The 25,103-nt window shown below is 44.2% G+C and overlaps 1 protein-coding gene across 2 annotated transcripts in view; it reads right to left on the bottom strand.

Moving 5' to 3' along the window:
• PCYT1B (phosphate cytidylyltransferase 1, choline, beta) overlaps window positions 1-25,103 on the bottom strand; it is a 108,054-nt gene that overhangs the window by 26,742 nt on the left and 56,209 nt on the right. For both annotated transcript variants that reach the window (XM_036271373.1, XM_036271374.1), the window contains exons 4-6: window positions 14,713-14,864; window positions 11,883-11,961; window positions 1,311-1,453 (exon numbers count right to left, since the gene is read on the bottom strand). In XM_036271373.1, the coding sequence (XP_036127266.1) occupies window positions 1,311-1,453; window positions 11,883-11,961; window positions 14,713-14,864 (374 nt within the window). The remainder of the gene's footprint in view (window positions 1-1,310; window positions 1,454-11,882; window positions 11,962-14,712; window positions 14,865-25,103) is intronic.

The following is a 25,103-nucleotide window of genomic DNA, read 5'->3' as shown; positions in this document are numbered from 1 at the left end:
AAAAATCTCTCTGAAAATATAGCACTGGTTTTTGGGGGGGCATGAAATTTTGAATGGATGGAGAGTTCTTGTCTTCATCAACTACATGGGCTCCTCAGAGTCTAGGCACATACAGTTGTCCAGACTCACTAACATCACCTCCAGCAACTGAACGGCTCACTTTGCTTTTTAGCAGCTTGTTTTGCTTGTTTTAAAGAATGTTTTGCCCTGGCCGGTTTGGCTCAGCGGTTAGAGCGTCAGCCTGCGGTCCAGAGAGACCCGGGTTCGGTTCCCGCTAAGGGCACGTACCTCGGTTGCAGTTTGTCCCCGGCCCTGGTTGGTCGTGCGGGTGGCAGCCACTCGATGTGTCCCTTCACATCGATGTTTCTCTCTCTCTGTTCCTCTCTCTCCCTCCCACTCTACCTGAACAAAAAATGGAAAAATGTCCTCGGGTGAGGATAAAAAAAAAAAAAATAATAAAGAATGTTTTAACAGTTGCTCTATTATTCACCTAACAGCCCTGTGGGAACAATACGGCAGAAATACCCAAGGAAGCCAAAGGCTTGAGGCTTTATTTAAGCAGCTGTACTTTCTCTGGACAATTAAAAAACAGCTGTTAAGGTATCTGGTGAGCATCTGTAAGGCCTTAGTAAAATGAACAATTTAAAAAGAACAAGAAAGCATTTTCTCTGGGTTTAGCTTTCCATTGCCTCTGTCCTTCTCTCTGCCCTTTGAGCAGAAGAGAACTCTTGCCTTTCATGAGGGAAGATCTCTCAGAAACCCTTGACCCAAATTTGACAGCTCTAAAGAGGGAGGTTGGAGCAAGGGGAGGGAGGTGAGGCAGTTCCTTTATAGAACATGAAGCATGCCCAGCCGGTGTGGCTTAGTTGTTGAACGTCGACCCATGCACCAAGAGGTCACCGGTTCGATTCCCGGTCAGGACACATGCCCAGGTTGTGGGCCAGATCCCCAGTGTGGGGCGTGCAGGAGGCGGCCCATCGATGTTCTCTCTCATCGATGATTCTCTCTCTCTCTCCCTGTCTCTTCCTGTATCTCTAAAATCAATAAAAGAAAGAAATTTAAAAATCAATAAAGGGGAAAAAACTTAAAAACAAAAAACAAAAAACGTGAAGCTCACTACTTGTGTGCCTTGGTTGGCTTATGTTACCCCCTTGAACATTGGTTTCTACATCATTGGGTTGTTAGGTGGATTGAATGAGATGATAAATGTAAAACATCAAGAACACTTCGTGGCCTATATTAAGGGCTCAATAAACGGTGGCAGTGGTGTGATGTGGTGGTCCTGAAAGGGTACGAGGTGGTACACTTACATTTATAAAGCTGACATTCAGTTCCTTCGCCGTGTACCCTCTCTGGAGGTTGCGACGAGCATAAACATCATAGTCTCGGACAATTCTGGTAATGATATCTGATGTCGAGATGCCTTCCGTTCTCTGCGTAGGAACGAACATTCCTGTTCAAATAGGGAAGAGGAAATAGCAAGAAAAAAATTAAGATGGACATGGTTGACCCATCTTCTTTAATCCTCCTCTCCAGGGCAAAGTTGCAGCTCTTGGGTGTGTCGGTGGGGTTTTCACATCTGGCCCCAGCTGACTCTTCCAGGCTCAGTTCTGTACGCTCCTTTTCTGCCGTAAACTCTGTGTTCATCATCCTGGACCTGTTCCCTGGATGCTCCGTGCACTCGCCCACCTCCAGGTGTTTGCTGATACCCAGCCCTTCCTTTCTGCCCTGATTCCTCCTTCCCTGCCCATATCAGCCACAGCATCCTCCTCATCCTGCAGCATCCAGCTTCATGGTTCTGCCTCTGGGAAGTCTGTCCCGACACCACCAGGCAGAATCTACATTTTGGACACAGAATGAGAATGGTGTCCTCTGCAGCTGTGTAGCACATCTTCCATTAATAAAAGCATTTTAAATGCCTGTCTCCTTGTAGAAAGAGAACATTCTTAAAGCGTAGGTTATGCCTTGACTGTTTTTGCACCCACAGCACCAGGATCAGTGCCCCTGTGTCTAGCATATGGAAGGCGTTCAATAAATGCAAATTAAATGAGTAAGTGAGCAGGAATAACAATTCAGTCGATGAATTAGTTGGATCCTGACAACTTCCTTTCTTCCCCAAGGAAGTCTGTGTCACATTATACTGAAGAAAAAGTGTTCTATTTATGTTGTCTCTGATGTGAAGACATGCTCTGGGGGTGCTAGATGGTTTTATCTCCCTACAACTGTTCCACTCTGGATGGTGATTTCGCCACTTAAAGGCCTTTTCATTTAGAATAAGTGAGACTGCTTGTTTTGCTCCTTTAATAAATTTGCTTTAACACACACACACACAAAATAGAATGAATGAGACTGAGTTAAAAAGAAAAAAAGGGGCTGCCAAATTCCAACAGGACTTTCTTAAAGTCCTCAGATATATTTGGGTATACCAATACAGGCCTAAAAAGAAGTCACAAATGTTATCAAAGACCAGAATCTGGTTTGTGCTGTGTTGGCAAATGAGATCAGTCAGAGATCTCAGGCACAGGATGGCATGATGGATGGAGCCTGGGGACAGGGGTGCTGGGTTCTTGGTTTGGAGATTTGGGCAAGTTTCTCAAGCCTCAGAAGGCAAGTTACTTAACCCGAGTCTCGAAAGCTGAGAAATGAGGCGACTAGGCAAGGTGACCTTGGGCACAATCATGCCACTTCCTTGTCCCTCACTCCTTATACCCAATCTCCTTCCAATTACCAACCTACTTAGTAAATGTCTTCCCAACTGACCCACTTGTCTCCATTCTCCATCTAAACCAATATAACACCATCTTTCTCATTAAAAATTTTTTTTTCTTTATTGATTATAGAGAGAGAAAGGGAGAGGGAGAGAGAGATGGAAACATCAATGAGAGAGAACATCAACTGGCTGCCTCCTGCATGCCCCCCACTGGGGATCAGGCCCACAACCTGGGCATGTGCCCTGACCGGGAATCAAACCGGCGACCTCTTGGTGCATGGGTCGATGCTCAACCACTGAGCCACTCCGGCCAGACTAACACCATATTTTTCAAAGATTATAGCAAGAGCCTCAACACCAGTCTCCAGTGATGACATTTTTTTGTCCCCTTAATTCACTCTCCACATAGCAAGAGCACAGAGCAGTCTTTCAAAATGTGGCATATGCCTGCTCAACATGCTTCATTGGCTTTCTACTGTCCTCTCTATATTTTTTTTACCCTCACCCGAGGGCATTTTTCCACTTTTTGTTCAGATAGAGTGGGAGGGAGAGAGAAACATTGACGTGAAAGGGACACATCAAGTAGCTGCCACCCGCACAACCAACCAGAGCCGGGGACAAACTGCAACCGAGGTACGTGCCCTTAGCGGGAACCGAACCCGGGACTCTCTGGACCGCAGGCTGATGCTCTAACCGCTGAGCCAAACTGGCCAGGGCTGTATTTTTAAATTTTTTTTCTTTCTTTTTAGAGAGGAAGGGAGAAGGAGAAAAAACATCAATGAGAGATAATATCAATTGGCCGCCTCCTGCATGCCTCCCACTGGGGATCGAGCCCACAACCTGGGCATGTGCCCTGACCAGGAATCGAACCAGTGACCTCTTGGTGCACGGGTAGATGCTCAACCACTGAGCCACACTGACAAGGCTGTCCTCTATATTTTGATTCAAATCCTTGACCTGGCTCTGTAGCAGCTTCCATTATCTCTTCCCTGTGCTTCTCTCCAGTCTCAGCTCAGATGCTCTCCACCCCCTTCGCTCCCTAAGCCAAGTCTCTGTGCTGCACGGCTGCAGAGGGCACATTTTCATTGTGTTCTCTGGTGCTGGGCAACAGGCTGACCCTGCCTTGGCCCAGCCACACTGAACTTCAGTGTCCTGAAAGGGTTGGTCCCCTCTCCTCACTCTGCCACGAACACACTCTACCCGGTTAACTCTTGGTCATCCACTGGGTTTCCCCTTTAGTGTCACTTCCTCAAGGAAATCTCTCAACCCCCGACTGGCTCTTCCTGCTCGTTATTTCCCTACCAAGGTCCACCTGTTCTTTTCCTTCAACTATTCCAAGGTTTTTATAGAACAACTTGCTCAATAACTACCTTCCCCACTTGACTATAAGCTACACGAGGGAAGGAACTGTTCGTGTCTCATTCTCTTCTACATTCTTGGCACCAGGTGACAAGCAGGCACTATAGGAATGTTTGTTGGATGAATGACTAGATGAATATCGAACTCTAAGTGCATTTCCAAATCCAGTTTTCTCTGTATCTATCAACATAGGTGAATTTTCTAGTCTTTGGCCCCTTCTAGGGTGTTTCTTTGGAGCTTTGTCCTGATAGCATCTGCACCTTCACAGTCTCAGCAGCTGGTGGCACTGCTGATGTGAGAGACAAAGCATCCAGTTTCTAACATTCTGTAGCTCAGAGGACAGAGCTGGGGTTACCAGTAGACCAAAAACTTCTTTTAGCGCCTTCTAAAAAGGTGGGTTCCAGAAAACCAAATGGAAGGCAGAGGATGCGAACATTTAAATGCATGGATATAAATAGCACCCAAGTTGCCCTGGCCGATTTGGCTCAGCGGCTAGAGCATCAGCCTGCGGTCCAGAGAGACCCAGGTTCAATTCCCACTAGGGTGCAGACCTCGGTTGCAGTTTGTCCCCAGCCCTGGTTGGTCGTGTGGGTGGCAGCCACTCGATGTGTCTCTCTCATGTCGATGTTTCTGTCTCCCTCCTACTCTATCTGAACAAAAAATGGAAAAATGTCTTCGAGTGAGGATAAAAATAATAAACAGCACCCAAGTGACCCAGCTATGCAGGGTGCCTTGGTGGGTGGAGAACTCTGGTCCTAAGCCTGGGGGGCAGGGGGTGCGTCTGAAATAACAGCCTCGCCTTGGTGGGAGTAACGGAGCCTTCTGGTGGGAAGTATGTCCCATCTTTCAACAGACATATTTCACTCTACCCCTGCCTGCTGAAATGTTAAGATTCTCTAGCTTTTAATGGACTTTAGCAAATCACTTAGACACTGGTGACATGAGCACACCCTTTCTTTGAAGCCACAGGGTGAGGTCTCTGTGGCGGAGTAACTGCAAGTTGGCCTTGGGGAGAGATTTGCTTTGGCTGGTTGAGAGGTAGGTCTCTGAAAGAAGCCAAGGCCTCTGCTGATATAATGAGGCACCCGGCTTCCTCCACATCCTAATTATTGCTCTGCTAAAAATATTCAGTAATGAGCATGATCAGAGAACCTTTTTTATCATGCTTTTCAGAATTGCAGCGTTTGGTTATGGAGCTATTTTAAGAAGCAGCAAAGCACATGTTAATGAAGGAAACTTTCAACAGTAGTAGGCAATATTAGAATGATGATGAGTAATGTGGACCTTACAGTCTACTTCATTTAAGCTCCATCTTTTCGTCCCGCTTTGCTGCTGGATTTTGATATGTAGCTCTGACAAGCAGAGCAGAGTGCTGTAAAGTTTAATTCATGCCCTTGATACCTCTGGCTTCATTTAAAGTGATTTTCGACTTTCAAAATACAACTCGAGTATAAAAGCTAAATGTGGATGCAGAGGCCATTTCTGAGCATCTTTCTTCCACAGTGAATGCTCTGGCCTCCAATACCTGGGCCCCAAACAGAGCTCTGCTGTGGCCCTTCCTTGGTGAGAACTCAAGAGAGCAGATCAATGGAGCACAAGAAAGGGTTCCTGGGCATATGAAAAGTCCCATATAGTCTTATGCCTCTGCTCCCAGGGCAAGTAAAATACCACCTGACTATTCAGTGTGGAAATGGGAATTGTGGTGAATTAAACATGGTTACAATTCCCATCCCCTTCGATCTGGATTGGCCTTAGTAACTTGCTTGCAACAACTTGAATGTAGTATAAATGACACCAGGTGACTTCCAAGGCTAGGTCGGAACTTTGCAGCCTCTAAGGAGATGGCCAGCCCTCCAGATGCCTCCTCTTAGGACACACACTCTTGGAGCCCAGCCATTATGCTGTGAGAAGCTCATATAACCCAGAGGGGCCATGTGTCGGTGCTCTAGTGTCAAGCCCAACTGAAGCTCTCTGTAGGCAGCCAGTATCCGTTGCCAGCCACATAACTGCCCCATCTGAGACCTCCAGCCCAGATGGGCCTTCAGATAACTGCAGTCTCAGCCAACATGTGACAACAACCATCGCCTCTGTCCTCTGACCCCAAGCAAGAACCACCCAGCCAAACCCTTGGTGAAATCCCACCCCACAAAATCATAAGCAAAATAAAGGGGCTCTTAAGTTGCTAACTGTGGGAGTAATTTCTTATGTAACAATAGGGTGCTGGACTGCTTAGAGTTAGAAAAATGTTGGAGCTGTTCCTACCCCTAGGAAGTTGAGGTTTGATTCCCTAAAATCAAGAAAACAACCTTTTCTTAGCTCACTAGAGGCCATTCACCCAGAAGTAAAACCACCACTTGTGGGACAATGCTTGTCCCTACTCTACACGGTAGCTGAGGAATGTCACCCCAGGAAACACTGATCCAATTAGCCCTGAGGGTAAGCCTGGGTGAACCAGAATCCCTAGTCCAGATCTTCGCTACTCTAGGTGAGGTCTATAGACCCACAGTTTCTGACAACCTGGGAGCTCTTCAGAAATGGGGATCTTAGGTCCCACCAGGCCCACCGAATCCAAATCTGCACTTTGAAAAGATCCTGCACTGATCTGTAGGCTCCTTTTCTGTTGACAAGCACTGGTCTCTACCAGGTTCTTCAGAGCAGTTTTAGAGAAGGAGTAGCTGGCTCACAGCTCAGGTCTTACAGACTTAAACTGATGTAACTGATGCATCAGTCAGTTTCTCCGCCTCCCAGACATGTTCCTCAGCAGCCTTGCAAGTCTGAAGTTTCTGGGGTTTCTTTTCTTGGAACTCCTTACAAACAAGATTGGTCGATGCTCAACCACTGAGCCACACTGGCTGTCAAACAAGATTGGTGTTTGAGAAGGTCAGGCCTCCCATTCTTACCCAATGCGCCTGACCGCTGAGGGAACCCTTTCTAAGAGCACAGGCTAGAACTGGCCACCAGCCCTGCTGGGGGCAGCATGGAGCTTCCCCACCTCAAGGGAAGGTAGATGGAGCTAGGAATCCAGTGGACTGTGTTTAGCTTTTGACTTCTAAAACAGGCCCTTGTGAAGGCTCATTTCAAAAACAATAGTTATGAAAGGTAAAGCCTTCACCTGAAAGAGCCAGGCTTTGAGGACGATGAAAAGGGGTTTCTAAACCCCAGCAGTGTCCATGGAGTACTATGCAGCTGTAAGAAAGATCTGCCCTGGCCAGTTTGGCTCAGCGGTTGGAGCGTCCGCCTGCGGTCCGGAGAGACCTGGGTTCGGTTCCCGCTAAGGGCATGTACCTCGGTGGCAGTTTGTCCCCGGCCCTGGTTGGTCGTGCGGGTGGCAGCCACTCGATGTGTCCCTTCACATCGATGTTTCTCTCTCTCTCTTTTCCTCTCTCTCCCTCCCACTCTATCTGAACAAAAAGTGGAAAAATATCCTCGGTTGAGGATTAAAAAAAAAAAAGAAAGAAAGAAAGATCTCTTATCCTTTGAGACAACATGGAGGGACCTAGAGAGTATTATCCTAAGCAAAACAAGCCAAACAAAGACACATATCATATGATCTCACTTATTTGTGGAATATAATGAACATAACAGTCTGAGGAATGGGGTAGTCCTAGAGACGTGGAAGTGGGGTACTGAATGACAATCCTCAGAAGAGGGGATGGTGGAGGAGAGATAAACCACAGAACTTATATGCATGTATGCATGAACAATGAACATGGACAACAAACCTGGGGACAGGGCGGGGAGGGGGGGAAGAGGGGGGAATCAGTGGGGGGAAAAGGAGAAACATCTGTAACAAAAATCAATTAATTAATTTAAAAAACAAACAAAGGCTGAGTGAACGCAGGGTAAGAAATGTTTTACCATAAGCCCTGGAATGGGAAAAGAGCCCAGAGAGGGATCAGGAGGCAAGCAGTGAAGTCAGGGAATGTGAGCAGGGCCAGTCCCTTGTCCCCCACTCAAGTTCAAACCCAGGGACAGGGAAGAGACCCCCTGAGAAAGCCCAGAGCAGAGGGGCTGGCACCCTATTTACCTACAGAAACTTTGGGAGGAAATGGTCTCACAGAGGCCCCATGCCAACCTGAAGATGGCGGGACCAACATGGGTTCAGTTCCAATGGCCCCCAAGAACAAGGAAGAGGATTCTGATGGCAAATGTCAGCAATAGGGGCAGCTCAAGTACAATATGTGGTGTATGAGACTTCTCGAAATTCTTAAGTAAAGCATATGGTAATTCACTAGTGTATCTGTATCATGCCAGATAATGGCTTAATGTATGTAGGAAGGTATGCATAGATGTATCTACAGCGCCTATCTATAGATGAGGTGTATGATAGAAAATAAAAATAGCAGAAAGTAAACTAAGACATTAAAAAGCTACTTCTGCACCTACCTCTAGCTAAACCGCCAATTCCAGCCCACCTCTTCCTTACTCTTCCCTGCTTCAAGACTCTCATGCAGCAATAGGCTGAAGAGAGGTTTATGGAAGGCGGTCTGATGAAGGAAGGGAGATGAAGAAGCTGATGCCCTGGCCGGTTTGCTCAGTGGTTAGAGCGTCGGCCCGCAGACCAATGAGTTGCGGGTTCAGTTCTGGTCAAGGTCATGTACCTCGGTTGTTGTTCATCCCTGGCCCTGGTCAGGTCGTGCAGGAGGCAACCCGTCGATGTGGCTCTATCACGTTGATGGTTCTCTCTGTCTCCCTCCCTCCCTCCCACTCTATCTGATAATAAGAAGAAAAATATCCTCAGGTGAGGAATTAAAAAAAAAAAAAGTTGAGTAATTCTGGTTCCTATACTGCCCCCTCCATCTTGAATATCTCCGTTTTTAGGGTCAGAAAAGCCATCTGACCCCATAAGAGGATAGAAGTAATTACCTTTTCCCCATCTGTCTTTTTAAGTAATCCAAATGGGTATAATCTGGGGAGGCAGGGTATTTAAAAAAATCCAAGCAATGACTATTTTAATTCTTAGGTGATTATTTTAAACTCTGTGACATTGACTAAAAACTTCAGCTCAGAAAAAATGACAAGTATTGGATAGTGAGTGTACAGCAGAGACTATTTTTCCATTATACATTTGCCCAAAAAAGCACCTGTGATTTGTGATTTATATTCTCCTGCCTGTTATAATTAGAGCAAGAAAAATGCAAATTCATAGATATAATTTTAAAGATCTTTTATTCAGATCATAGTCATTTTTGAAACAAGTCAATTTGCAAGCCCTGCCATCTCTCACTGAGGTTCTGCTGGGCCGGGAGACTGGGATGGTTTGGAGTACTGTACTCACTTGACTGCGGTGGTCTGGAACCCAAACTGAAACATCTTCCAAGTATGCCTGTAATTTTGTGGTCAGCATCTCCTTCAGTAAAAGGGTGTGTGAGGGACTCAGAGCCAAGATACCAATGAAAAGCAAACAAATTGGATCCAAAGTCCATATAATTCAGACCAAAATATCACCCCTATATATCTAAATAATATGAAAAAGTCCACAGGACAGAAGTGTGCCAAATTATCTAAATGGCTCCATTCACCTCGGCTGGTGTGGCTCAGTTGGTTGAGCATCGTCCCATGCACAAAGAGGTCGCAGGTTTGATTCCCAGTTAGAGCACAAGCCAAGGTTGTGGCTTGATCCCCAGAAGGGGGCGTGCAGGAGGCAGCCAATTGATGTTCTCTCTCATCGATGTTTCTATCTCTCCCTCTCCCTTCCTCTCTCTCTAAAAATCAATGAAAAAAAATATTTTAAAAATGGCTCCATTCCCCATGTGTTGGGAAAAAGCTTTGCAGATAGAAGGTTTCCATCTTAAGCTAACTCCCCATCATACTCCATAAAAGTACTCTTGTTCTGTCAGCATGGATGCATACCACAAATGTACCAGGCACATGTGCTGGGGATGCAAAAATGGATGAGATATGGCCGTGCCCTGTGGCACCTCATTCATGCTAGGGACACACACCAAGAAGCCATCAGGATGACATGAGAAGGGAGCTGAAAGGGGGATTCACATGCAATGAGCATCCAAGGAGGACAGGGAGGAGGGGTATATCTAAGCTGGCTCTGTAGCTGGGCCTGGAATAGGCATAGAAGCTCAGAGGAAGGGCATTCCTAGCTCAGAGAACAGCAGAGTAAAGGAGCTAAACAGGGTGTGCCTGGGCTGTAGGGCCCGTGGAAGGTGGTGTACAGAGCCCAGGCTGGTGAGACGGAGAAGCTGGACAGGGCTGAGGGACAGACACCTGACAAAACCAGGAGCAGTCGGTCAGAGAGAACAAAGGGAAATTAGAAGGTCCCAGAAGTACACAAAAGCATCTAAGAAAGGACAATGGTCAGCATGGTCATTATAACCTTGAGGAGGACTGAAATGAGGCCACTGTTTTTGGTGGTTCGAAGGTCATTGCAGAACTGAGGAAGGATGGACATAAGTCAGAGTGCAGGTGGCCGAGGAATGACGGGATTGTGCCTGCAACTTGCCAGGAAAGGGAGGGCTGAGCAAAGAGGTGACTGGAGGAGGAGGGAAGGAGGAGAGTAGAGGAAGGATTTCGGTTTGTTTTGGTAGACTTGCACATGACTGTAAGCTGAGAATAAACTACCGGAGAGTGAGAACCTTGGAGATCAAAGAGAGGAAGAAGAATGAAAGAAAACAGGCTCCAGGGAAGGAAGGAGGTAGAAGGTAGGCTCAGATAAAGAGGTTAGCCTGGGACACAAAATGTACCCTCTTCCTCAGGGTGCAGGAGAGGAGGCAAGAATGCACGAATTACAGGTAAATCGGTAGGGCGGGGGTGGGGGGGACGAGGGGGTAAATGTCACCAAGGATCCCTGAGAATCCTGCTGAGTCTAGAAACCACAGATCTGTTACGAATCCCCAGCAGTGATCCAGCAGCATAGAAGTAACAAGAGAGAAGTTGATGAAGGAATTAACCCCAGGGAGTCTGCAGTAGTAGGAAACCGGCCTCTCCATCCCCCCTCCCCAATAACTCCTTGGAGCTGACCAGTCTCTGATCTTAACAGAAATGCTTAGTGACAAATGGGACGACTTCCAAAGCTCAGGCACCATGTGTGCCCTTCACGACAACACTTAACAGTTTGGGGTGGAAAATATTTTACCTGAATCTACAAATACGTATCCATTCTTTTTTGGCCGCTGCATGTGGAACCTGAGGATATTATCATCATGTGACAAGATGACATATGGCAGGACTGACTTTGCAGACAAGGAGTCCAGGTTGTTAATTAGCCACTTATCTGTCTTCTTCTGGAAGGAACTTTCTTGGGAGTATAAAATAATTTCATGCCCGGCCGGTGTGGCTCAGTGGTTGAGTGTCGACCCATGCACCAAGAGGTCGCCAGTTCGATTCCCGGTCAGGGCACATGCCCAGGTTGTGGGCCCGATCCCCAGTGGGGGGCATGCAGGAGGCGGCCAATCAATGTTCTCTCTCATCAATGTTTCTATCTCTCCCTCTCCCTTCCTCTCTCTCTCAAATCAATAAAGAAAAAAAAATTTTTTTTAAATAATTCCATTGTGAAGACTTTATTGTGAATGAGGAAAATGATTGCCCTTTAATACATAGGGTCCTGTGATTTTAGTCTGATGAACTCTAAAATCATGCCTCAAATGGGAAGTTCAGTACTTTGGGGCTCTGGTTAATTCCTATATAAATATCTAACTGGTGTCTGTACCATTTAGCACCTGTGAACAGAGCCTTGTAAAGACTACTTGGGCGACCTCTGAAATTCCAACTTGTATGTCTGCGCTGGAGACCTAGGGCAGATGTCTCATTAAACCTGATGGTTGTGCCGCAGTAGACAGGGGAGCCCAGAATTCCTCACCTGCTTCCTTTATGTGCTTGTAAACATCATCAGAGCCAGCAGAAGAGTATGGAATGTCATCATGGGCCACAAAGTCAATCTGTTAGAGAGAGAGAAGTGACGTTACCACTGGGGTGACATGCCTGTCTGCGATTTGAAATTGCCCTTTTGAAACAGAGCAGCTGTAAAAAAGCAGTTGAAACCAGCAGTTTATAACGCGGATTGGAATCCTTGACTGAAAGGTGTTTCCAACTGTCTCCATTTCCATGAATGAGAATTAAATTGGTTTCTCTCCTTTCCTGGTTCCTCTTTCTCCTACCTGTGACGGTAGGGTTTCTTGGCTTTCTGTTTTTCTGCCTCTAAACTTTGTCCTTTCAAGGATTCATTGATTCTTCAGATTTTAGTCACCCCTGCTATGACGAGGAACACAAGTCTCCATTTCCATCCCATCGATGGCAATAGGCCCTCACACTTAAGTCCTGTCTTATAAAGTGTTATGAAAATAAATTTAGTCTGATGAGTGAATTTAGTCTCTTTTATCATTTGATATCCATAACCACCTTGTGATTAGGTAGGGCACATATTTTTATTTCAGTCACAATATAAGGCTGCTGAATCTGGAAAACTTGTCAGATTTGCCCAAAGTCACCCTTTTCTCTTTTGCTACCCCTCACTGTCACTTTAAAATTCACCTGTCTGGAATTGAATTCATCCTGAAAACTGGTGTCCCTTTCCTTTTTTTTTATCCTCACCCGAGGACACTTTTCGATATTTTATTCAGATAGAGTAGGAGGGAGGGAGGGAGGGAGGGAGGGAGGGAGAGAGGGAGGGAGGGAGGGGGAAAGAGAGAGAGAGAGAGAGAGAGAGAGAGAGAGAAACATCGATGTGAAAGGGACACATCAAGTGGCTGCCACCCACATGACCCAACCAGGGCCAGGGCAAACTGCAACCGAGGTACGCGCCCTTAGCGGGAACCGAACCCCGGGTCTCTCCAGACCGCAGGCTGAGGCTCCAACTGCTGAGCCAAACCGGCCAGGGCCTGGTGTCCCTTTCCAATGGCACCTCCATTTTCCCAGTTCACCTAGTCCCCAAACACCTCGGAAGTGGCCTCACTTCCTCTCTCTTGCTACTGCACTAATCCAGGGTCCTGTCATCTGGATTACTGATACCAACTTTACCTGACCTTCCTCACTGCAGGTTCCTAAGTCATTCCTTTGTCATATGCGGGACCCTCCTTAAACAGAATCTTCTCTTCATCATCCTGTGCCTGCTGATCGTCACTACTTCCCTGTTTCCTATTAGATCAAGTGAAACCTCCTTGCCTAGCTTTCAAAGCCTTTTAGAACACACCTACACTCCATCTTGAGAGGTAGTTCGGCATAGCAGTTTAGTTTGCCTGGATATGATTCCTGCCCCCCCCCCCACCACTGACTAGCCATATAACTTATAAACTGGTGGTAAAGGTGAAATCAGGATTTCTCCACCTCAGTATCAGTGACTATTGACCTAATAATTCCTTTTTGGGGAGAAGGGGTCTGTCCTGTACACTGCAGGATGTTTAGTAGCATCCCTAGCATTTACCCACTAGATGCCAGTAGCACCCTCCAGTTGTGACAGTCAAAAATATTTCCATACATTGCCAAATGTCCCTTGGGAGCAAACTCACCCCCTCCCCACGTGAGAATCACTGGATTAAATGATATAATTATGTTAAAGTGTTTAAAAATAATAACCGGTATACAGTACTCAATAAACGTTAGTCATTACTATTCTATTCTTAGTACTCAAACTTAGTTCCTCCTTCTGTCCAGTGGATAATAATAACAATAACAACAACTTCTCAGGGTAGCCATGAAATTGAATACAATTTGTGCAAGAGCAAAGCACTTAGCACAGGGCTGGGCACCTGGTGAATACTCCGTAAGTGGCGGCCATCACCATCACGAGTACCTCCATAATGCCTAGCCCAAGTTGAATATACAATAGATGCTTAGTAAAAACGTTTAGTGATTGCTGGAAGTAAATCATATTGTAGTTCCTTTTTCTTTTTATTCTTGCTGGGAAATTGTCTCCTCTGCTATTACCGATGCACATTTATCAGTGTTCTCTATTCTCTTCTCCATTGTGAATTTAAAAATAGACAAGAAAACTCTTAGAACAGCTTAATCTTATTTTTTTGTGCTGCTTATAAAAGGAAAGAATAGCTCCTAATGTGGGGCTGGTAGGGAGATACAAAGCACATAATTTGATGCAAATCAAAAGAATTTCTCATGTTTTCAACTAATACAAATCTTATATCAGTAGGAGTCTCAGGGTCACAAAATCATAGATATAAAATTTTTCCCTTAAAGGCTGACCCCTGCACTTTTGGATAAGATGTGTTCATTTTTTCCATGAAAATTTATGCCTGTGAATCTCTAAGCACAAATAATGACAGTGGTGGTGGTAGTGATGATGATGATGGCGGTGGTGGTGGAGCTCTTGCTATGAGTCAGCCAGTGTTCCAAGGGTTTTGCCCCGATGAACTCATTAGATTCTCAAAACAGCCTATGAGGAAAGCACCGGTATCACCCCATTTTACTGGTTAGGTAAGTGAGTTCAATGTTTTGCTCAAGGTTACGGAGGACAGAGGCCATAATTGGACCTGGTCTGGCTCCAGAGCCCACAATGAAGAAGTGAGAGGATAGCTGTCCCCAGGGTTGGAGAGGAGAGAGGGGCGACATCAAGTGACACCAAATGACAGTTTCTGAAGTTACCTCTTTTAGAAACTGGAAGAGTCTTTGGGCTTTCTGGGTATTGGCTGCAGAGCCAGACTCCCTAATTCTGCTAGAGAACAGGGAAGAATAAATACCTTGTGTTTTTCCAAAAACTCTGGCGTGAGTGTCCATGGAGCATCTCTGATGACTTCGTCTACATAGCGGCAGTGTCTGAGGGCTTCATATCTCTCGGCTTCATTCATCACGGTAAAACCTTTGAATTTGTGGGTAAGGTCGTCACTGCAAACTGAAACAAGCAAGTGCATTAAATGCCCAGGCCCTGCTCACAGCCATCCAGGACAGACACGGCTTCTTTAGCGAGACAAAAGCAGCTCGGTCTCTGTCTCGCTAGGTGCTTTGCATAATCGAACTCAGTGTTATACAGGAACAAAGGATCAGGAAAGTGAAGCAAGCTGAAATCCACCAGCAATCAGAATTTCATTTTAGTGCTAATTACAACTGCATTCTCCACTGTGGCTTTTATCAAAATTATTCTCCACACTACTAATGTGACTTTCATTATCTTTCTATTTCCCTATCCCATCCTTCAGTGAAAATGACTATTTAGAAATAAAATGATCAAATGAAGAGACAGAGAAGGGAGAGAGAGAGGAGAGGAATCAAGAGTCCTGAATTATAGAAGATTTGAATGATCAGTTCCAATTTCTTTACTAGATCATTGTACTTAGTAACCCAAGTGTGACTCCCACGCATGTACACGTGTGCACATGCACCAGCATAGTTCTGTTCCCTGGACTGAGGACCAGTCACTGTACATCTGGCCACACAACCAAGAGGAGAAAGTCATAAAAACACGGTCTTCTCTAGCAGAGTTCATCCTTCCCACATCTTATTCTTTCTAGATCTGAACCCTCAAGTGGGGATAGTGATAACCTCTACTGTCAGCCTTAGAATGGATTTTTAGAGGACTGACATCAAAGTGCTTTGAAACAAATGGAGCAATAAATACTGTTCATTATCCTATTCAGAATATATTTTTTGTTGGCAAAAGCAGCTTTCTTGAGCTTTACTACACATCTGGAAGAAATGCCATTGTGGGTACAGTCCCTATTTACCAGAATAACCCAGTAAGGGTCTTACTGCAGTAGGTCAGACTACCCCAAATGCTTCTTGAAATGAGGTTTTTTTCTTTAAGGTATTATAAACACACAATAAATTTACAAATTTTAAGTGTATAAGATATGTTTTAAAAACAAAAATGTGAGCTGTGAGCTCTGGCTGGGTGGTTCAGTTGGTTGGAGCGTTGTCCCATACACCAAAAGGTTGCGGGTTCAATTCCCAATCAGAGCACCTACCTAGGCTGGATTTTGATCCCTGGTCAGGGTGCATACAGGGGCAACCGATTGATCTTTCTCTATCTCTCTCTCTCTCTCTCTCTCTCTCTCTCTCTCTCTCTCTCTCTCCCTCTCCCTCCCCCTCCCCCTCTCCCCTCCCCTCCCCCTCTCCCTCTCCCTTCCTCTTTCCAAAATGGATAAAACATATCCTTGGATGAGGATTTAAAAATGTGATCATTTTCTTGGAACCAAATTATGAGCCATATCCAGGACCAAATCTGGCCACAGAGCCAGCACAGCCTTGCATACCTCCTGTTCTCATGAGCCAGAATGATCCTGTTTAAACCTGTTACACTGTGTCATTCCCATGCTCAGAACTCTTCCCATCTCCCGCAGAGTAAAAGCTAAACTCCTTCCATGGCCTACAGGCTCCTCCTCCAAGATCCACAACTCCACCCATTCCTTGCCTCTTTGCATCTTTTATTTCATTCCAGCCCCCTCGCTTCCTTGCCTTCTCCGGAAGCCACTGGGCCTTGCACTTTCTGTTCCCCAAACCTGGAACAGCTGTGTTCCAAATATCCATAGGGCTCACTCCCTGTCCTCACTCGCAGTCCTGCCACCACCACTTCACTTCTTGCTATGGCACTTGTTATCAGATATTCGTCTTATTTAATTTTGTTTATGGTTGGTGTTCCTCTACTAAAATATAAGGTGCCTGAGGACAGGGACTTTTGACTGTTTCATTTTCTTTTTTCTTTTTTTTTTTTTTTTTTATCCTCACCCGAGGACATTTTTCCAATTTTTGTACAGATAGAGTGGGAGGGAGAGAGAGAGAGAGAAACATCGATGTGAAAGGGACACATCGAGTGGCTGCCACCCGCACGACCAACCAGGGCCGGGGACAAACTGCAACCTTGACTGTTTCATTTTCTGATGGCCCATAGTAGGCTCTTAACAAATTTTTGTCGACTGATTTAACAGTGCCTGATATATACTCAATAAATGTTTACAATGATTTAAAGTAATAGATATATATTTATCTGCAGGCACATTTCAACACCATACATGCAAACAAGATGCTAGTGTATCTCTAGATACATATGTGTATGCCTATATATTTCCTATACATACTTCCTGAGATGCTGTATAGACACGTATAGAATACAATACAATAGAGAAAACTGGTGGTGGTTTACATTACTGTAACACCATCAGCCACATGGCTGACTTGAAAACCTTGATGAGTATCAGAATCATCTAAGGAGCTTGTTAAATATAAAGATGAGTGGGCCCCATACCCCAAGATTTTGACTCAGTGGGTGCAATGGTCTGAATGTGTCCCCCCAAATTTATATGTTGATATCTTAACTTTCAAAGGTAATGACATTGGAGGTCGGCACTTTGGAGGTACATAGGTCATGAGGGTGGATTACTGCCGTATAAAAGAGGCTCCAGAGAGCTCCCTAGAACCTTCCACCATGTAAGAAAACAGGGAGAAGTCACCGGCTATGAATTGAGAAGAGGGCCCTCATCAGAAGGAGACCAGGTTGGCACCTTGATCTTGGGCTTTCCCGTCTCCAGAACCATGAGAAATAAACTTCTGTTGTTTCCAAGCTACCCAGTCTGCGGTATGTTGTTAAAGCAGTCCGAAGGACCTAAGACACGGGGTATGGAGTGGGGTCCAAGCAGCTCTGTTTTTGACACACTTCAGGGAAGGTTCTGATGCATAAAACATTTGAAAGCCCCTGAAGCATATTATGAACATCTTGGCTAATGAGCCCAGCCTGTTTTGGATCACCCATCACGCCCAGCTGTCGGTGGGGAGGCAGGGGTAGGGCCATAATGATTATGTTATGTATTGATTCACTGTGTTAGCTTTTGACTTCATAAATAGGAATCATTTATGGGCCTAGCTCTACAATTTAAAAATTGATCTCAGACTTTAAATGTTCTTTTAGGACTCGACTAAAATACTACCTCAAGAATCATATTGAGCAGAAATGGATTTCAGATCCGTCAATTTTCTATTTTAAACAACACAAAACTAGGCCGGGTTATATTCCGCCCCCCTTTTGAACCTGCACCTGAGCAATTTGGTATAACTTCTGGATGACTGAGTTAATGGCCTCCTGACAGAGCACACAGAAAACAAACATCCTGTTTATGCCAATACAGGGTCCTATTTTCATATCCCAGGAGTGACCTCAAGAAGCAGCTGAACATGCTGACCAGTTATTGTCTAAACATTAATTACACCCGGAGCAGCACTGTTGTTCTTGGGTCTTGGCAAATGCACTCTGACAACCAGATGGAGGACTCTGAGCCATGGTGTTCCATGGATGAATTCACTGAGCTATCTGGGAGCTCACGCTGCAGCTAACCTATCCTGGCAGCTCACTGTGCTCAAAATAAAATATTACTAGTACCCCTAGACTTCTCGGGTGATTACTTCGTAAGTTGTATAAATGTCTAATCACTATGTTGTACGCCTGAAAGAAATATAATAAATGCAATTGAAGTGTAATTAAAAATATTTTATATTTTTTGAAAAAAAATTTAATTAAAAAATAGATTACCAGTATCCCTCAGGAAAAAAAAATATAACATAGGGGTTTGACTTTGGATTTGGTTTGGGTTCTAATCCCAGTTCTGCTACTTACTACTGGGAAAGTCACTCAAACTGTCTAAGCCTCAGCTATCTGTCTTTAAAACATGGCAAAGTTTTGAGAATTAAATTTGATCGTCTGTATCAGCAGAGAGCAACACTCGGTAACATTTGTCATTTAGAAAACAATTTTTATTGAGCCCTGGTCGGTTTGGCTCAGCGGTTAGAGCATCGGCCTGTGGACCAATGAGTCTCAGGTTTGATTCCGGTCAAGGGCATGTACCTTGGTTGCAATTCGTCCCCAGCCCTGGTCAGGGTCATGCAGGAGGCAATCTGTCGATGTGTCTCTCTCATGTTGATGTTTCTTTCTCTCTCCCTCCCTCCCTCTCACTCTATCTGAATATAAATAGAATAATATCCTCTGGTGAGGATTAAAATAATTATTTAATTGATTTTTCAGAGAGAGAGAAACATTGAGTGGTTGCCCCTTGCATGCCCCCTACTGGGGATCAAGCCCACAACTCAGGCATACACCCTGACCAGGAATCGAACTGGGACTTCTCAGTCCACGGGACGATGCTCAATCACTGAGTCACATTGGCTGGGCACATTTGTCATTTATTAATAGTAGATATATAGGACAATTGATGGCTATATTCATTTGTATTTGGGGCTCTGTCTTTTCCCTGTCCCCACTCCACACAGGTACCCAGTTGTACAAACTCCCCCAAAAGAGCTGTGAAGCTCAAGTTGCTGGCAGACTTAACCTGCCCTTCTGGCTACTATTTCCTAAGCCAGAGATCCTAGGGGGACATTCTGTAAGGAAGAAGACACAGAGAGAAGATTCCTCCAAATGAGGAAGAGGCCAAGGGTCTGAGGAGCCCACAAGCAGCAGGTGCCAGTGGCAGGGCCTCTGGGGAAGAGGGATCTGCTGCCCTGAGCACTGGGGTTCCACCTGGGCACAGACCACAGATGCCTCACTTCGCAGTGGACCTGCTCCTTTCTAGTAATTTGGGGGGGCTTGGATGATGAGGATAATGCAAAAATGGTGCTGCGCTGAAGACTGGAAGCCCCTCTCCTGTTTCTGTAAATATTTTGAAATTTTGTTTGATGCTGGGAAGCTGAGGAGAGCCCAACAAGGACTGAAACTGAATTTCTTACCAGTCAGGCAACATGTAGTCTCAGAGGAATATTTAATTTCAATTAAAATATAATAGAGCAGCCCGGCTGGTGTGGCTCAGTGGTTGAGCATCGGCCCATGCACCAAGAGGTTGCCGGTTCGATTCCCGGTCAGGGCACATGCCCAGGTTGTGGGCCCGATCCCCAGTGGGGGGCATGCAGCAGGTGGCCAGTCGATGTTCTCTCTCATCAATGTTTCTATCTCTTCCTCTCCCTTCCTTTCTCTCTAAAATCAATAAAGGAAACTTTTTTTTTAATGAAATAAAATACAATAGAGCACAAACCCACATTTATGGAGCAATATTTATGTCTACTATAGTAGGAATAGTATTAGGTTTATTATTACTGTTTTTATTTTTATTTTTATTTTTTTTATCCTCACCCGAGGATATTTTTCCATTTTTTGTACAGATAGAGTGGGAGGGAGAGAGAGGAAGGGAGAGAGAGTGAGAGACATCGACGTGAAGGGACACATCGAGTGGCTGCCACCCGCATGACCAACCAGGGCCAGGGACAAACTGCAACCGAAGTACGTGCCCTTAGCGGGAACCGAACCCGGGTCTCTCCGGACCGCTGGCTCTAACCGCTGAGCCAAACTGGCCAGGGCTATTACTGTTTTTTTTTTTATTCTCCTCCTGTGAGGCAGAAATGGATATTTGGTGACTCAAATCCTTAAACAATTTTTAAAAGAAAAACAACCTCTCTGATACAAATTTTAATTTCTTGACTTGTTTTTAAATGACTAAACTTTTAAATTAAAATGGAGAAAGCAGAGTTTTACAACTCTGTATAGTTTTTAAAACAATTTTTTATTGATTTTTTAGAGGGAGAGGAAGGGAAAAAGAGAGAGAAACATCAATGTGAGGGAGTAACATTGATCAGCTGCCTCCTGCACACCCCCTACTGGGGATCAAGCCTGCAACTCAGACACATGCCCTGACCAGGAATCGAACCAGGATCTCTCAGTCCATGGGACTGGACTCAATCCACTGAGCTACACCGGCTGGGCTACAACTGGATAGTTTTAATCTACTAAAATAATACCCACACGTTAAGCTTGCATAAAAGCATTTCCAAATTATTACTGGCTGCATACGTAAAAATTAGAAATGTGAGTATTATAATCACAGTACAAAATCATGGCATTTTGTGGTGTCTGTTACTGCCTAAGGTTGAGAAGTAGATTGTACGACTTCCAGTTACCACAGTTTCTGGTCTTTGAATCAAATGATATCTGCCAAATACCAAGTATTTTAAGCAAGTGTTTGTCCATGCATTTGCCCAGACCAGAGTGGTTTTATTAGGTAAGTCCTTGCTCCACCCAGGGGGATTTCTACAACAAACCTACCTGCACATGTAAGGTGGCCCACAGCAAATAGAGGTTTTTTTCAACTCGCCATACGTGTTTTATTTGCTACCTACACACATGTGATCAAGAACTAGACTTGAAACCGACAACACAGAATATCTATTCATAAAGGGCTCCTAACTTTCCTCACTGTAGAATTGTCTGCCATTAAGTTGGTTTGTAATACTCAGAAAAGATGGTTTAAGGCAATGAATGGTCTTCAAACTAGGGCACACATACCCCTGGGGATACACAAAGACTTTTCAAGAGGTAGCCAAGCAGGTACCTTTAAAGCAGGTAGCTTTAAAGGAACTAATTTCCAGGTCAACTTCCAAGGGTATGCATTCCTAAAATAAATGGGCCCTAAAAGCCTCTATGGCCCAAACCACCTTTATTCTACTTTATAAAAGAAAGGCACCATCCAAACCTTACTATGTTGCATTGCAAAGGGAGGGGACTTAAGACTTCTGGCCAAACCAAATGGAAACTTTATTTAATGACTATTCAAAGCACCACGAACCTATAAAAGCTTCCTCTCTTGCATACATTTCTGTTACAGGTGAAGCCAGGTGTTAGAAACTAAAAATGGTAGCGTGGGGAATAAGGCAAATTTTTGCCTAACAACTTTTTTTTTTATTAATTTGTTTTTGTTACAGATGTTTCTCCTTTTCCCCCTATTGACACTCTCCTCCCAATCCCCCCACCCCATCCACAGCTTTGTTGTCTATGTCCATTGGTCATGCATACATGTGTATGAGTTTTGTGGGTTGTCTGTTCCTCCCCAACACTCCCTCCTCTGAGGCTTGTCAGTCTATACCCACCTCTATGTCTCTGGGTCAATTTTGTTCATCTGTTTAGTTCATTATATTCCACAAATAAGTGAAATCATGTAATATTTTTCTTTCTCTGATTGGCTTGTTTCGCTTAGCATAATACTCTTCAGGTCCTTCCATACCATCTCAAAGGATAAGAGATCTTTCTTTCTTACAGCTGCATAGTATTCCATTGTGTACATGTTCCACAGCTTTTTTATCCACTCATCTACTGATGGACACTTGGGTTGTTTCCAGATCTTAGCTATTGTAAATAGTGCTGCTATGAACATAGGGGTACATATATACTTTCTGATTGGTGTTTCAGGCTTCTTACGGTATATTGCTAGAAGTGGGACCACTGGGTCAAATGGTAGTTCAATTTTTAACTTTTTGAGGTAACACCATAGTGTTTTCCACAGTGGCTGCACCAGTCTGCATTCCCACCAGCAGTATACTAAAGTCCCCTTTTCTCTACACCCTCGCCAACACTTGTTGTTTGATGATTTGTTGATGGCGGCCACACTGACAGGTGTGAGGTGATACCGCATTGTTGTTTTAATTTGCATCTCTCTGATGATTAGTAATGTTGAGCATTTCTTCATATGTCTCTTGGCCATTTGTATGTCCTTTTTGGAGAGGTGTCTATTTAGGTCCTCTGCCCATTTTTTAATTGGGTTCTTTGTCTTCCTTTTGTTGAGTTGTATTAGCACTCTATATATTTTGGAAATTAACCCCTTATCTGATGCTTCATTGGCGATTATGGCCTCCCATATAGTGGGATCCCTTTTTGTTTTGATGGTTGTTTCTTTTGCTGTGCAGAAGCTTTTAAGTTTGATGTAGTCCCATGTGTTCATCTTTTCCTTTGTTTCTCTTGCCTTAGGTGTTGTATCAGTGAAAATTCTGCTGTGTATGATGTCTAAAATTTTGTTGCCTGCATTTTCTTCTAGAATTTTTATGGATTCGCGAGTTACATGTAAGTCTTTTATTCATTTTGAGTTTATTCTAGTGTGTGGTGTAAATTGGTGATCTAGCTTCATTTTTTTTGCAAATAGCTGTCTAATTTTCCCAACACCATTTATTGAAAAGACTCTCTTAACTCCACTGTATGCTCTTGCCACTTTTGTCAAATATTAATTGAATATATTGTCTTGGGTCCATTTCTGGATTCTCTATTCTGTTCCATTGATCTATCTGCCTGTTCTTGTGCCAGTACCAGGCTGTTTTGATTACAGTAATCTGAAATCTGGTAATGTGATCCCTCCTACTTGGTTCTTCTTTTTCAAGATTGCTATGGCTATTCGGGGTCTTTTTTGGTTCCATATAAACTTTTGGAGTATTTGTTCTAGTTCTTTGAAATATGTCGTTGGTATTTTGATAGGGATTACATTAAATCTATAGATTGCTTTGGGTAGTATGGACATTTTAATGATGTTAATTCTTTCAATCCATGAACAAGGTATATGCTGCCACTTTTTAATATCTTCCTCTATTTCTTTTTTCAATGACTTGTAGTTTTCTGTGAAGAGGTCCTTTACTTCTTTGGTTAAGTTTATTCCTAGGTATCTTACTTTTTTTGCTGCGATGGTAAATGAAATTTTTTCCGGTTTTGTGTTTGTTTCTTTTGGTACGTGCCCCTAGCAGGAACCAAACCCGGGACTCTCTGGTCCTCAGGCCGACGCTCCAACCACTGAGCCAAACTGGCCAGTTTCTCTTTCTATGATTTCATCATTGGTGTGTAAGAATGCCATCGATTTCTTGATGTTAATTTTGTAACTTTGCCAAATTTATTTATTAAGTCTAGTAGATTTTCTTTTTCTTTTTTTTTTTTTTCATCCTCATCCGTTTCCTATTTGCGAGCAGGAGGGACAGAGAGGAAGAGAGAGAGAGAGAAACATCGATGTGAAGGGACACATCGAGTGGCTGCCACCCGCACAACCAACCAGGGCCGGGGACAAACTGCAACCGAGGTACGTACCCTTAGCGGGAACCGAACCCGGGTCTCTCTGTACCGCAGGCCAACGCTCCAACCGCTGAGCCAAACCGGCCAGGACAAGTCTAGTAGATTTTTGACGGAGTCTTTAGGGTTTTCTGTGTACAATATCATGTCATCTGCAAATAATGAGTTTCACTTCCTCCTTTCCAATTTGGATCCCTTTTATTTCTTCTTCATGTCTAATTATTGTGGCTAAGACTTCCAGTTTGGAAGTGTTCTGTCTTCTTGGATTTTTTGGAATAGTTTGAGGAGAATGGGTATTAGATCTTCTTTGAAGGTTTGGTAAAACTCCCCCGTGAAGCCATCTGGGCCTAAGCTTTTGGTTGCTGGGAGTTTCTTAGTTACATCTTCAATTTCCTTTGTTGTTACTGGTCTGTTCAAGTTTTCTTGCCTAACAACTTTGCCTCTTCCTTCTCCTAACTATTGTCAAAGGATAAGGATCTCGAGGGATATGGCCAAGGGATTCAAAGTAAAAAACATTGCAATGAAATATTGAATGCTAAAAATGACTTTTTAATGTAGTTAAGGGTAAGCATTTTTCCACCTTGTTTCAATATACATATTGAATCTTTTTCTAAAGAATTTATTGGGGGGGGGTGACATTGGTTAATAAAATTATATAGGTTTCAGCTGTACAATTCTATAATATCATCTGTATGTTATATTATATGTTCACCAGCCCAAGTCAAGTCTCCTTCCATCACCATTTATCCCGTCTATACCTCTTCTACCTCCCCCCACACTCCTTTCCCTCTGGTAATCACCATGCTGCTGTCTATATCTATGAGCTTGGGGTTTGTTTGTTTGTTTTTAATCCTCACCTGAGGATATTTTTCCATTTGTCGTTAGACAGAGTAGGAGAGAGGGGAAAACATCAATGTGAGAGAGACACATCGACTGGTTGCCTCCTGCACGACCCGACCAGGGCCAGGGACAAATTGCAACCAAGGTACGTGCCCTTGACTGGAATCGAATTCATGACTCATTGGTCCACGGGCCGACCCTCTACCTCTGAGCCAAACGGCCAGGGTGAGTTTGGGTTTTTTTGTTGATGTTGTTTAATCCCTTCTCCTTTTTCACCCAGCCCTGGAACACCTTGCCCCTCTGACACAGCTGTCAGTCTTTTCTCTGTCTATGAGTCTGTTTCTATTTTGTCTGTTAGTTTATTTTGTTCATTAGATTTCACATATGAGTGAAATCATATGGTACTTGTCTTTCTCTGACTGGCTTATTTCACATATCATAACACTT

Source organism: Molossus molossus, unplaced genomic scaffold (genome assembly GCF_014108415.1).
Source record: "Molossus molossus isolate mMolMol1 unplaced genomic scaffold, mMolMol1.p scaffold_m16_p_2, whole genome shotgun sequence".
Lineage (NCBI taxonomy): Eukaryota > Metazoa > Chordata > Mammalia > Chiroptera > Molossidae > Molossus > Molossus molossus.
The sequence above is the reverse complement of the archived record's forward strand: the minus strand, read 5'-3'. Positions and strand labels throughout refer to the sequence as shown.